Source organism: Solanum stenotomum, chromosome 2 (genome assembly GCF_019186545.1).
Source record: "Solanum stenotomum isolate F172 chromosome 2, ASM1918654v1, whole genome shotgun sequence".
In the NCBI taxonomy this organism is placed as follows: domain Eukaryota; kingdom Viridiplantae; phylum Streptophyta; class Magnoliopsida; order Solanales; family Solanaceae; genus Solanum; species Solanum stenotomum.
The window spans coordinates 14,715,062-14,730,612 of NC_064283.1; the positions used below are offsets into that span (position 1 = coordinate 14,715,062).

The 15,551-nt window shown below is 29.3% G+C and overlaps 2 protein-coding genes across 2 annotated transcripts in view; both read left to right on the forward strand.

Moving 5' to 3' along the window:
* The window catches only part of LOC125855112 (probable inactive ATP-dependent zinc metalloprotease FTSHI 4, chloroplastic), a 460,535-nt gene that overhangs the window by 251,965 nt on the left and 193,019 nt on the right, over positions 1–15,551 (forward strand). The window lies entirely within an intron of this gene.
* On the forward strand, positions 11,690–12,451 carry LOC125855135 (proteinase inhibitor I-B-like). Its single transcript, XM_049534817.1, has 3 exons — positions 11,690–11,821; positions 11,952–12,047; positions 12,124–12,451. The coding sequence occupies exons 1-3, from the start codon at positions 11,761–11,763 to the stop codon at positions 12,318–12,320; spliced, it is 354 nt and encodes a 117-aa protein (XP_049390774.1). The 5' UTR covers positions 11,690–11,760; the 3' UTR covers positions 12,321–12,451.

A 15,551-nucleotide genomic window follows, 5' to 3' on the forward strand; every position in this document is an offset into this window, starting at 1 on the left:
AACTCACTGAAGAAACAATACTTAAACGTGAAACTAATAGGCAGAACGTTGTTAGGGCATTTATCCTATACTATAACATCCTCCAATCATTGATTATAATTACTTCATGATTACTTACTATAACCTGTGAATAGTAACCCATCTAATAATACTTAACATTAATTTGAAAAATCAATATTGCAGCAAACAAAAAGAAATTCAATTCACTACATACCAACATATAATATTATATAATACTACCCTTCCTTCCAGAACAATGGACAACTTAACATATTTAGCAATATATTGCGTACTCAAAGAATCAAAATTTTGAACTTCTCACCTGAATTCGTTGTCGCCGCCGCAGGTAGTATTCCAACCCTTCTTTTTATTTTTTTATTTTTTTCCTTCTGCGCGAACTGCTGCTGTTCACAACAGCCAGCAACATTTGCCCTTTTATTTCTATTTTAATTATTTATTTATTTATTCACCTTTTCTATTATTATTAGTAACAAAATAATCTTGTATTAAATCTGAAAATCATATCACTCATTCTTATAAGTCATAAATTATTTATAAAAGCTACTATAAAGGGTTAATATAAAAATAATGATTAAAATTCATAAAACCACTAAGAGGGTCGTTACAATATTTTATTCGAATTCTGTATTTAGAGGTTTGTACATGTGACAACCAAATTCTGGGTAGTGTTGAGTCTTAATTAAAGTCTTCCGCTTATTTATTATATTTTATTCTCGTATTTCTACTTCTCTATCGTTGTGGTTGGGTTAGGCTGACGTGTCCGGTGGGAAATGGACACGTGCCATCACATCCGGATTTGGGGTGTGACATGGCCAGAACTTATTGGTGTACCAGCACAGTATGCTAAGGGAATAATTGAGAAGGAAAATACATTTACAACTGATGTTCAGATAATACTGAATGGTTCTCCAGTCACAGCTGATTTTAATTGTAATCGAGTTCGTATTTCTGTAAACATCTTGGATTATGTTGTATCAATGCCAGTGGTTGGTTAATTAATGGATTATTGAAGTAATTAAGAAGCCACATGTGAAAAAAATAATAATTAGGGCTCATGTATGTTGATTATAATGTATCCATGTACTCTTACTATATATAATGAAATAAATAAGTGTGGCTTCATTAAATGTACTCTTCTTAATTAATTCCTTTTATATATTGTGCTTTAATTCGTCTGTTTCAATTTGTTTGTCTTATTTTGACTTACACAAAATTTTAAAAAGTAAAAAAGACATATTAGCAAGTACTTCTGATTTGTAGATTTATCAATGAATACAAGAGTGAGAAAATTTGGCCAAATTTGCTGAATTTTTGAATAATAAATATACTGAATTTCGAGTACTGTAATATCATCAATGTATTTTGAATAAGAAATACAAAGTGTCGATAGTATTTCTCATTCAAAATACAATATATATATATATCAACAAATGAAGGAGTACTGCATCAAACATGTATCAATGAATATAAGGATGAGAAAATCAATATCATGGATGTATTTATTATTCAAAAAATCTTCCAATGTATCTCTCTGTTCTTTAAAACAGTCAAAAATATAATTTAACAAACGATTCTAATTCGTAGATGTAACAACAATTATGGACGAACAAATAAAAATAAAGAGAGGAATTAAATAGTAGTTGATTTAGTTGTGCTTTTTTTATAAAGGAGAATAAAATTTCCAAAAGAGAATTGGGGGTCGTTAGCCAATATTTGCATATTTGGACCATTTGACTAACGATAGATTTATGAGTCGAAAACTTTTCAAATGAAGAATAAAATAACTCTATATAAAATAGAGATATGTTTGATCCTTTTTTCATTATTTTACAAAGTTTATAAAATAGGTTCTCTTTCAATCAGTACCAAAAACTTCCAAATATACTAGTATATGTTTTTTTACCCAATTGGTAACCATTAAGTTTGAGGGTTGCTCTATTTTAGTCCTTGTATATATAAAAATATTTTTTTAACCCAAATTTCTCTTATTAATTTCTTATAAGTATACAAAAAATAAAGAAATAATTGTGTCCATTACTTATAAAAATATCAGAGATATCTAAAGAGTAAATGCATGGTTAATAGAAAATATTGGATTCACACGCAATTTAATAAATTGAAAAGCATAATAATTAGGAGCAATATATCAATATTAAAAATACTTACAATTATAAAACATTTTTTATATGTTCTGTATATGACAAAATGACTCATAAATATAAGAACATTACATTAGGGGACCATAGCTTCTTTTTTTATATAAAAATTCAAAAATTCAGCTATGAAATTATTATTAATTTTTTATCAAATAGTTCATAGTAAATATTTCTTATGATGATCCGTCATTAGATAAAATAATATATATATATATATATATATATATATGACACCCAACTTAAGACAAAAAGTCTCACATCGATAAAAACACAGGAAAGANTCATAAAAAAGGGAGTCCAAATCGATAAAACCCCAATTTTTCCCAAGAGATTTACGGATAGGAAAAAAAAATCAGATAAAGAAATTATGAGAAAATGTCGAATTGAAGATTGAATACTAACCCTCATATTAATTCAAGAAGAAACCCGTAAGAATCACTTCATTCCGATCTCGAGAACTCCCGATATGCTCAAAATACCAAATGAACACAGTCTGAGATTTTTATAACATTACATGGCTGTTAAGCACCAGAAAAACAGCAGTTAATCTTTCACTAAAAAGGCCGTAATTTCCTCATACGATAGTGAAATGACCCGATTCATTTTTGTAAATGTCTTAAATAATGATACGGACCTGCTCGTTCAATCGGGGCTCAATTTCATGCTTGTTGCCCAGTCAAATATCATTTCTACTCGGTAAACAATTATTTCTTATTTGCGATAAAACTCCAATCTCGGGTTAGCGAAAATGCACCAAAATTTGCAGATAAGTTCTATAATTCATGCTCAAAATTTTAGAACCTTTGGAATAATTTTTCGAACTTTAAAACTAATAATGAACCCTTTAGTTGCCACAATTTGCTGAAATAGTGTCAAAGCATCCAAGAAGCTTAAAAGTTCACCCAAAACTCATTTGGCACTTCCCGAACACAAACTAAATATGCTACTAGCTTGAAAATGACATTTCGGACTCAATGAGATCGTCAGAATTTAAATTCGAGGTCTCCTTGACCCGGTATCCTATAAGGCGTCAAGAAACTAAATTTAGGCTCAAAAACTCAAAACGCACTCGGGGCCTCTAAAAATACAACCAAGACTCATTCTAGACTTAGAAACACCCCCTGAATACAACGGTGCCCTCGAAATTCCATTTCGAGCAACAGAACCTCGTTTGTTGATCCAAGCCAACTCTTGATCAAAATTTCACAATTTTTGCAACTTAGGACCTCAAATCTTCGTTTTAACTCCAAATTCGACTCCGTAAATCCTCATAGACCCGTTTCAACATTCTAAAACTGCTGGAATCGACGGAAATCCAATTCGAGTCTCGAAACTCCAAATGACTCGAAATAGCACTTTTAACCAAACTTTAACTCTTAAAAACTCAACTTTTCATCAATTTTCCTTCAAACCAACTTCGAAAATACAACAATTAGGACTCGGGGCGACTATCGAAAGGGGTAAAACGGTCATTTTATGAAAATTTCCAAAAATGACCTTTAGGGTCATTACAGTTAGATAGTATTTCTCATTCAAAATACAATAAATATCAACAAATGTAGGAGTGTGCTGCATCAAACATCTATCAATGAATATAAGGATAAGAAAATCAATGTCATGGATGTATTTATTATTTAAACAGTTGAGAATACAATTCAACAAACACTTTTAATTCATAGATGTATCAACGAATATGGATGGACAAATAAAAATAAAGAGAGAACTAAATAGTAGTTGATTTGTTTGTGTTTTTTCAAAAAGTAGAATAAAATTTCCAAAAGGGAATTGAGGGCCGTTAGCTAATAATTGCATATTTGGACTATTTGCCTAATGATATAGTTATGAGTTGAAAATTTGGGGACATGAGACTTAACGGTCCAAGGGTAAATATGTGCACAAAATTGAATGTCAAGGGCAATTATATTTAAAAAAGTATGATAAAGGGTAAATATAACATTTTTCTAAGAGTACATGGACAAATATGACCATTTTACAAATCTAAATATTGTATGTTCTTTTACCCAATTGGTAACCATTAAGTTTGAGGGTTTCTTTATTTTAGTCCTTGAATATATAAAATATTTTTTTACCCAAATTCTTCGAATTAATATCTTATAAGAATACAAAAATAATAATAATTTATTCTCAATTACTTACAATTCTAACACATTTTTTATGTATTTTATATATTGACAAAATGACTCATAAATAAGAACATGTCATTAGGGGACCATAGCTTTTTTACTTTTGGTTTCATCTTTTTTTTTTCTTTATGTTTCCTTCCATCCATCACTATAACAATTCAAAAATTCAGTTATGAAATTATTATTAATTTCTCATTAAATAGTTGATAGTAAATATTTCTTATGATAATCCGTCATTATATATATATATATATATACCATTTTTGTGACATCCAGCTTAAGAAAAAATAAAGTCTCACATCGATAATGTCACGACCCAAAACGAGTCATGAGTAGCACCCACACTTAACCTACTAGGTGGGCGAGCCAATGAATCCAAACCCCAACATATATTACTTGTTAAACTTACGAAATACAAACCATAATGTGGAAGCTCAATATATTAAGGTAAGAAACACAAATCCACTAAAGTCTACTCTATGTCATTCTCAAAACTTGAAAGTCATCACTTCAAGGACATCTAATCTCCAAATACTAAGTTTAAGAGTATCAAAGACAACAAGATAAATAAATAAAATAGTTTATGTCTGAAAACTAAGGATATCATGCCATGACTGAGAGAATCCAACATGAGCTACAATGAATAGCTCACCCTAGAACCTGAGGTGTTGGAGATTGGTTATAGTTGAGGGCAAGTCGAAGTCGTTGGTACACTCATTACACTCCAAAAAAAGGAAAACAAAGAAAAACACAAGTAGGGCTCAGTACCGGGCAACATGTATTGAGTAGACATCATCGGCCGACTCAAAATAGTAACTAATATGCATAAAGTAATAGTATAAAATCAACTATAGCACTTAGCAGGTGATAAGCAACAAACAACATGAACAAGTGACAACTGAAGCAAGTACGTAATCAGTCACAATATCAAGCACACACACAAGGACTCATGCCTCCACACCACGCTCGTTTGGGAAATGGGTTCTTTGAGATTGAGTACATTCAGTTAATTCAATATGATTTCTTATTTAATGTTACCGTGTTTGAACGTGACACCCCGATCCAATAATATCATGTCGTAACGGGACACCCGATCCAATAATACCGTGTCGAAACGTGACACCCCGATCCAATAATATTGTTAATTTATCATTTATTATTACCACTTTTCACTGCATTAACCATATTTCATCAAGCTTTCTTTATTCAAAACATCACTTCGATAGAGAGGGTTCAAGATTATAAATTCCACGGTCTCAGGATTTCAGACCAATCACAAACCACAAAACCAAGCCACACAACCACACAATCAAGTACACAGAGAACTTCACAATATCAGTCAATGCATATTAATCACTAATAAGAGTCTATCTATTAAATAGAATAAACCATAACCTACCTCCACCGAAGAACCGAAGTCAAGCAAGCTACTTCTCCAATACCTTTCCTTTCAACCTTTCCAATCTATCAAGTATATATGCATAATTTGTAAGTTAACGAGGGTATAAATACTCATATTATTCTATGTCTAGCCTTGACCCAAAAACTCACCTAATTACATAACTTTAACACCTAATATTCAATTATCTATCTCAATCTATTAAAACTTAAATTCATAATGTGATAACTATCCAAAGAGTAACAACCTAAGTCATGTTAATCACTTACGTCAGCAAGTGAAAGAAGAGGAGAAGAAACCTCTAAACTATTACTTGTAATTTATGAACCCCTCCAATCATATTATTTTTATTATTATTATATTATTCCTCAATTATGTTACAACATCACGCCAGACAATTACATACCCATTTAATAGTGGAGGTATTCAACCACTTAAATAAGCCGTATTGTCAAAATAGACAATTTTGTGGTACTGGAAATCAATACCTGTGGTTAGTTAATTAATGGATTATTGAAGTAACTAAGCAGCCACATGTGAAAAAATAATTAGGGTCCATGTATGTTCATTATAATGTATCCATGTACTCTTACTATAAATAATGGAATAAATAAGTGTGGCTTAATTAAATGTACTCCTCTCCTTAATTAATTCCTTTTACATATTGTGTATTACTTCTTTATGTTTCAATTTGTTTGTATGATTTTGATTTGACACAAAATTTAAGAAAGTAAAACAAAATAAATCAGCAAGTATTTACAAATCAGTATTTTGTAAGTACTTCTAATTTGTAGATGTATCAACGGATACAAGAGTGAGAAATTTCAGCTAGATTTGCCTCGACTGTATTTATCATTTAAAATACAACATGTATCAACAAATACAAAAATGTGTACAAATATGCGAGATTGGTATTTTATGTTTGTTTCTGTATACAAACATGCAAGATTTTGTGAATATATTCATAAGGGTATATTTGATTCTGTCAACAAGTAGTTTTAATTTGTAGATGTATCAATAAATACAAGTGTGGGAAAATTTGGCAAAATTTGTCGAATTTTTGAATATTAAATTTGCTGAATTTTGAATAATATAATGTCATCGATGTATTTTGAATGAGAAATACAAGTGTTGATAGTATTTCTCATTCAAAATACAATAAATATCAACAAATGTAGGAGTGTACTGCATCAAACATGTATCAATGAATATAAGGATAAGAAAATCAATGTCATGAATGTATTTATTATTCAAAAAATCTTCTAATGTATTTATTATTTAAACAGTTGAGAATACAATTCAATAAATACTTTTAATTCATAGATGTATCAACGAATATGGATGGACAAATAAAAATAAAGAGAGAACTAAATAGTAGTTGATTTGTTTGTATTTTTTCAAAAAGTAGAATAAAATTTCCAAAAGGGAATTGAGGGTCGTTAGCTAATAATTGCATATTTGGACTATTTGCCTAATGATAGAATTATGAGTCGAAAATTTGGGGACATGAGACGTAACAGTCCAAGGGTAAATATGTGCACAAAATTGAATGTCAAGGGCAATTATATTTTAAAAAGTATGATAAAGGGTAAATATAACATTTTTCTAAGAGTGCATGGATAAATATAACCATTTTACAAATCTAAATATTGTATGTTCTTTTACCCAATTGGTAACCATTAAGTTTGAGGGTTTCTTTACTTTAGTCCTTGAATATATAAAATGTTTTTTTACCCAAATTCTTCGAATTAATATCTTATAAGAATACAAAAATAATAATAATTTATTCTCAATTACTTACAATTCTAACACATTTTTTATGTGTTTTATATACTGACAAAATGACTCATAAATAAGAACATGTCATTAGGGGACCATAGCTTTTTTACTTTTGGTTTCATCTTTTTTTTTCTTTATGTTTCCTTCCATCCATCACTATAACAATTCAAAAATTCAGTTATGAAATTATTATTAATTTCTCATTAAATAGTTGATAGTAAATATTTCTTATGGTAATCCGTCATTAGATAAAATAATATATATATATATATATATACCATTATTGTGACATCCAGCTTAAGAAAAATTAAAGTCTCACATCGATAATGCCACGACCCAAAACGAGTCATGAGTGGCACCCACACTTAACCTACTAGGTGGGCGAACCAATGAATCCAAACCCCAACATATATTACTTGTTAAACTTACGAAATACAAATCATAATGCGGAAGCTCAATCATATTAAGGTAAGAAACACAAATCCACTAAAGTCTACTCTATGTCATTCTCAAAACTTGAAAGTCATCACTTCAAGGACATCTAATCTCCAAATACTAAGTCTAAGAGTATCAAAGACAACAAGATAAATAAATAAAATAGTTTATGTCTGAAAACTAAGGACATCATGCCATGACCGAGAGAATCCAACATGAGCTAGAATGAATAGCTCACCCTAGAACCTGAGGTGTTGGAGGCTATAGTTGAGGACAAGTCGAAGTCGTTGGTACACTCACTGCACTCCAAAAAAAGAAAAACACAAATAGGGCTCAGTACCGGGCAACATGTATTGAGTAGACATCATCGGCCGACTCAAAATAGTAACTAATATGCATAAAGTAATAGTATAAAATCAACTATAGCACTTAGCAGGTGATAAGCAACAAACAACATGAACAAGTGACAACTGAAGCAAGTACGTAATCAGTCACAATATCAAGCACACACACAAGGACTCATGCCTCCACACCACGCTCGTTTGGGAAATGGGTTCTTTGAGATTGAGTACATTCAGTTAATTCAATATGATTTCTTCTTTAATGTTACCGTGTCGGATCGTGAGACCCCGATCCAATAATATCATGTCGTAACGCGACACCCGATCCAATAATACCGTGTCGAAACGTGACACCCCGATCCAATAATATTGTTAATTTATCATTTATTATTACCACTTTTCACTGCATTCTTTATTCAAGGCATCACTTCGATAGATAGGGTTCAAGATAATAAATTCCACGGTCTCAGGATTTCAGACCAATCACAAATCACAAAACCAAGCCACACAACCACACAATCAAGTACATAGAGAACTTCACAATATCAGTCAATGCATATTAATCACTAATAAGAGTCTATCTATTAAATAGAATAAACCATAACCTACCTCCACCGAAGAACCGAAGTCAAGCAAGCTACTTCTCCAATACCTTTCCTTTCAACCTTTTCAATCTATCAAGTATATTTGCATAATTTGTAAGTTAACGAGGCTATAAACATTCATATTATTCTATGTCTAGCCTTGACCCAAAAACTCACCTAATTACATAACTTTAACACCTAATATTCAATTATCTATCTCAATCTATTAAAACTTAAATTCATAATGTGATAACTATCCAAAGAGTAACAACCTAAGTCATGTTAATCACTTACGTCAGCAAGTGAAAGAAGAGGAGAAGAAACCTCTAAACTATTACTTGTAATTTATCAACCCCTCCAATCATATTATTATTATTATTATTATTATTATTATTATATTATTCCTCAATTATGTTACAACATTACGCCAGACAATTACATACCCATTTAATCCACCAAATTCAATTGACCTATGATGCACCGAAACCAATTTGCAGCACTAATCTTTATATCCATGTATTCTTCATATAATTACCTAGTAATTACTACTTATTTTCAGTAATTAACCTAAAATCCTTTACCCAATTTCCAAGGCAATTCAGTGCGTGGGTATCACATCCACTCAAACTACACACCAATATTAACAGTTTGCCTTATCAAATCAATATTACATATACATACAAGTATAAAAAAAAATGGTTAAGAATCTCTGTACCTGAAGGCCTTATGTTTTGTTTCTCTGCGGCACCTATGCCGTCTTTGTACAAGTGCGGCTCTTGCTCATTTCTAATTATTTAGGGCAGTTAATTATGAACACTAAATAAATCAATATTAAATTTCACTAATCTCTTTCCACATATGGGTCATGTGGTAAGGGTGTTAAATAAATGATGGACTTCGTCCATTAACCATTAACTAATAAAAAATAATTATTCAATAAATAACCACCAACTAAATAATCGTATAGTTAAACGAATAGTTCAAAAATTTTATTTAAAATTTACGAGAAGAGTCAATATAGCTCTAGTACTCAAAACGACCTAATGGGTCGTTACAGATAAAAACACGAGAAAGATGTTGGATATATAACTTATAAGTAAACAATCTTTACCAATTAAAGACGTGTTTTAAAGTCATGCGGGCATAAGCCAAAAGAGAATAACATCACTAGCGAGCTGGATTGTTAAGACTTTCATATATAAATATATATACTCATGTAAGACATCAAATACGCTCTCTGTCTCAAATGATATTTTAGCTATACGAGATTCAAATTATATAAACTTCAATTTACATTTTAAGTTATTTTTTTTCATTATATTGACATGAGCATTATATAATACATTTTGAACATTGAAAAAAGGCCAGAGGCTAAGAATAGTAAACTACACGACGTGATTTTTACTTAAATGGCGTTTATTTTGGAGTGAAGAAAATAATACATATGAATCTCAATGAGCGAAAAATCACAACATAAAGAGTACATAAATGCATGGATGGTTGAAAGACATAATAACTAGGAACAATATATCAATATCAAGTACCTATAATTATAAATCACAATTTTTGTGTGTTCTATATACTCACAAAATGACTCGTGAATTAAAACATTATATAGGGGACCATAGTTTTTTTTTTTTAATATCCCTTTCTTTTTATTCTTTTATTTTTTTTATTTGTGTTTTCTTATTGGTGAAGTGTATATTATTTGGATAGGATCTATCCTTAAAATATTAGATTCACGTAAATTTAAAAAACAATCGCATTGTATATCTATTTAAGACTTTAAATTTTTTGAGACCATAGATTTAATTAATGTGTGGTAGATAGGGTTTGAATTGCAGTTGTCAAATTAGTCCCCCCATTACACACCAAAAAATAAAAATAAAACGTGACAATGTGTTATACTTTCTTTGGAACAATTAAGAAGGTTGAGGGGCCAGTAGTAAACAAAAATATCATTATATATAGGTGTAGAAAGATAAATGTGTATTCATATTTAATTAGAGGTTTTAGATTTGAGCATTGAATATAAAAAATTAAAAATTAAAAAAAAAATCAGTATAAATTTCTATTAATTGAACTCTAAAGCAGATATCAAATATCAAATGAAAAACTAAAAGAAGTAATAAAAAATAATTATACACAATTGAGAAGAATACAAAATTTAGCTTGCCTTGTTAAAAAATAAAGAAGTCAAATTACCAATAAATTAATTAAGTTTCTTTTGTTTATCCCTATTTTGAGGCAATTTTACTGATTTTTTTAAAACTAAAGAAGTTTCTCTTTTAGAATTTCGAACTACTTTAAATGAATTTTACTTCATTTAAATCCAAAAGTTTATTGAAACAAAATTATTCCCCATTTAAAAGAAAATAATAATAACTCGGCATGATGCTCCAACCTTTATAGTTCTAATTTATTCATTAAGTATAATCGAGATCTTCTATGTCATTTTTTAATAGTATCCCAAAAAAAATAATCATATAATTAGAAAATATTTGCTAACGTCTATAAAATCAAATCTTCCGTTTCATTCTTGTAAAATTCATAATTTACTAAATAGTGGTATCAATGAATGTCCTCCACATATTACGTGTGAATTCAATTTTCACTGTCTCCTTTCATATCCCGTGTGTAAAAAATTTTTTTAAAAAAATTGGTTTGTCCTAATTAGTGGCTTTAAATGAAAAGACCATTTTGTCCCTTATCTTCAAATTATCAAACACGCATCAATGAATATACTATCAACTATTGATGAATGAGTTACTTGATACCAACCATAACGTTTATAACTAAATAAATTGAACCAACCCCTTACTAACTCCCTATAAATATCCATGTGTAATCAATGAGTCTTACACATCACACAATTATTTGGAAGGAAATTAAATAAAAGCAATGGAGGGAAAGAGTATGCTCAAGTTATCTCATGTCCTTGCTTTCTTGCTTCTTGCATCACGTATGTAATTATCCCCTTAATTCTCTTTTAGTCCGATTAATTCAAATTTATACTCATTAACTCTGTCAATGCTCGTTCATATATATATTTTATTATCTCTCAAATATGTAATTAATAATTTTAATTACAGTTTTTCAATCACTGATGGCAAGAGATTTGATCAGTGATGGCATAGAAGTAGTGCAACTTCCAGTGGAAAATGATGGCGAATTTGAATTTTGCCCAGGTAATTAATTAATTTCCTCTTATATATAGTAATTCGAAGACAGGTAAATTTGCTCTTATATTTGTAAATGTTGTAGGTAAGCAATCATGGCCTGAACTTGTTGGAAAGTCAGCAGGATATGCAAAACAAGTAATTCAGAAGGAAAATCCCATAGTTACTCGATTTACGCTTCTATTTCCTGGTATGCCTAAGCCAGCAGCATATATTTGTGGTAGAGTTTATTTGGCTGTTGACTGGAAACTCATTGTTCAAGTTACTCCCACTATGGGTTAGTAACATTATTATGTTATGTTATCAAAATTAAATAAAGTGGAGATAAGTCTCTTCATGTACTCTACTATTTCAACATTATCTACCCTTATTAGTATTGTATTGTTATTATCTACCCTTATTATTTTCTTTTATGTTGTAGTCTTTTCCAATTTTTATTTTCTTTTCTTATGGATTGACGAATCATTAATGAGTCTTTGATATGAAATTATTTTGATAGAGAGCGCTATCCCTCGAATGGGGTCCTATTCAGTGCGAATTTGAAATTATCAAACATCGAATGGGAGAAAAAAACAATATGGATATCAATAGGCAAATGTCCTAAGTTCAATATCATTGGGCACACATAAAGATATATATATATATATCATTGTAATTAATTAAATAAAGAGTGTCACATCATAACCATTTAAGTTCTAATATAAAATGGTCACATAATTAAACAATATTCAAACTTACATTACATTCACATATTTGCCCGGACCTCGTGTTCTCACTTACCCTACCGGTTAATGGGTTTCACACTATAAATTCGAGGTCTAGACAAAAGTTATCAGATTCTCGAGAACCCACTTGATAAGGAGGAGGGGGATATATTAGAACAATTATTTTCTCTAATTTGTATGAGTTGGGCTGAATATAGATGGTAAGTAAGGTTTATGGACTGATATTTATCCCTAAACCCAGAAAATTTCATAAAGCACTATAATTTAGATGCTATTTATCGTGTGTAACAACAGTTTCCAAAATTAAAAATCATACCTTATCTTAGTAATTGTAGACAATTGAATATTACCTCAGCTCAAAGGTTGTTTACTAAGATATTTCTTATCAAAGCGAGGGATTCGTTTCAGGCGAAATCAAATCAGAACACCCAAATGCATTCACACATAGATGATGTATGCATAAATTTAATTTTTTTTTTTATATTCAATATGTTGTTGTTGAAAAGGATTGGAAATACTGTCATCATTGACGGACAAAACTTCAAGCTTAAAAGTGGATCTGCAATTGAATCAAAATATTTCAACACAAAGTGATTTTCTTTTGTTTAAAAAGGTTGAATATTTTATCACTATTGACAAACAAAGCTTCAAGCTTTAAAGTGGGTTCAGCAATTAAACCAAATATTTCGAAGTCAAATCGATTTTTTATTGTTGAAAGGGGTTGAAAATAATTTTGAAGTAGATTTGATGAATTGAAATTGATTTTGAAGGGTTATTTCATTTTGGGAATGCTAGGTGGGTTTAAAATAAAATATAGGTTTTTTTTTTAAATTTTGGGTAAAAAATAAATAAAAATCGAGTAAGATAAATGAAGTCATGTGTCCATCCGTTAGGGTTATATTTATCCAAGATTTAAGGTGTGATAGCTATCATTTAAATTGTATTTGTCAAACTAGTCCCCCAACCACACCACACCCCAAAAGTTAAAAACGTGAATAATGTGTTGTACTAAACAAAAATATCATAAAAGGTTAAGATATATACAAATATAAGTTTCTATCATCAAAAGGATCACTAGTGTTTCTCCGTCTTTAATTAGAGATTTGAAAATAAATTTGTTAGATGGTCAGATATGTTTGAGAATGTGTTATAATAACACTTTTGTTTCTTTTAGGATCACAATATCACCCAACTATTCTTATTTTCTTCAGAATATATTCCTCTCTTCTAATGGGATGACATTTCATATTATTATTATTATTTTTCTTAACAAAAAGCTTTTTAACAATACAATAAAAACGTGTCTTTATATGCAACTTTTTTTGGATATTAATTGAAACATTTACCCATTCTTATATTTTAAAACGGTAATCAAATTGCAAAAATATATTTAAAAAAATAACAAATATTAGTTAATTTTAATTTAAAATTTGATTATATTTTATAAAATTCAAGAATAGGTAAATATTTCAATTGAATACCTAAAAAAGTTGTTTATAGAAACATTAAACAACTTTTTATTGTATTGTTAAAATCTTTTTATTTTTTAAAAGAAGAATAATGTGACATGACATATCACTAGGAGAGATGAGTATATTTTGATGAAAATAGGATTTGATGATATTGTGGTCTTAAAGAAATAAATGTGATTTTGTTTAAAATGCGAATTGCATTGTATATATAGTACATATGCCCTAAATATTTTATTAAAGAAAACCTCTAAATAGTTGGACGTAATATTTTTAAAATGATTTTGTTTTACATAATCTTTCTAACCATCAGAACCTACTATATAAATATTTCAAAACTTATGTATTATTGCAAGTCAATTTACTTGATGATGCAAAAAACATATGAACTAACAACACACAAAATTTAAATTCTGAGAATGAAAGATTCATTTCCTTTCCTTTTCCTTATTCTTTTTAGGTAACTTTGATCTTCTCGTCGTGGCAAGACATGACCAAATTTTTTTTTTTTATTGGTTCAATTAGTTTCTTAACAAAAATAGATTGAAGGATGATTCTTGTTATTTTTTAGATAGTATAAGAATATTTTTTACTCACTTAGATAATATAAGAATGTACATTAGATTTGAGTCATAGTTGAGGGATGATTTTAGCCAATAACTCTGAATTTATCTTTTAGCAAAATTTAAACTAATGTAACCTTGATAAATTCGTTTTTTTCCAACCTCTCGTCTCAGCTTATGTGATGATTTTCCGAGACTCTTGTTATTGTTTGTATCCACATATTACATTCAGATTGCATTTATGTATACATCATCCATGCGTGAATGCATCCAGGTGATACAATGTGTACAATTTACTAAGATAAGGTATGATTCGTAATTTTGAAAACTGTGTTGTTACACAAGGTAAATAGTGTTGACACCCAATTTTGGGCCTCCACATTATAAATTAATCATCGAACTTCTTCAATTTCAAACGATAAAATAATTAGTTTTATAAAATTTCAAATAAATAAATAAATAAATATATATATATATATATATATATATATATAAAATATAGTCGTAAGTTATTTTAAATAGATTTGCTACTTTGTGAGTTTTAAATAATATATATCTTTATTAATATTCAAAAATCGCCTCAAAAAAGATTTTAGTTCCACTCAAATATTTGGTTAATTAGTTTAGGAGTTTATATTTTAAATAATTTAGTTTATAATCAAGTTGATTATTTTATTTTGTTAAAATTAAGAAGCTCATTAATTAATTTGTACTAATTCATCTTGTTTAACTTTGGCTGAATTCGCCAATTAAATT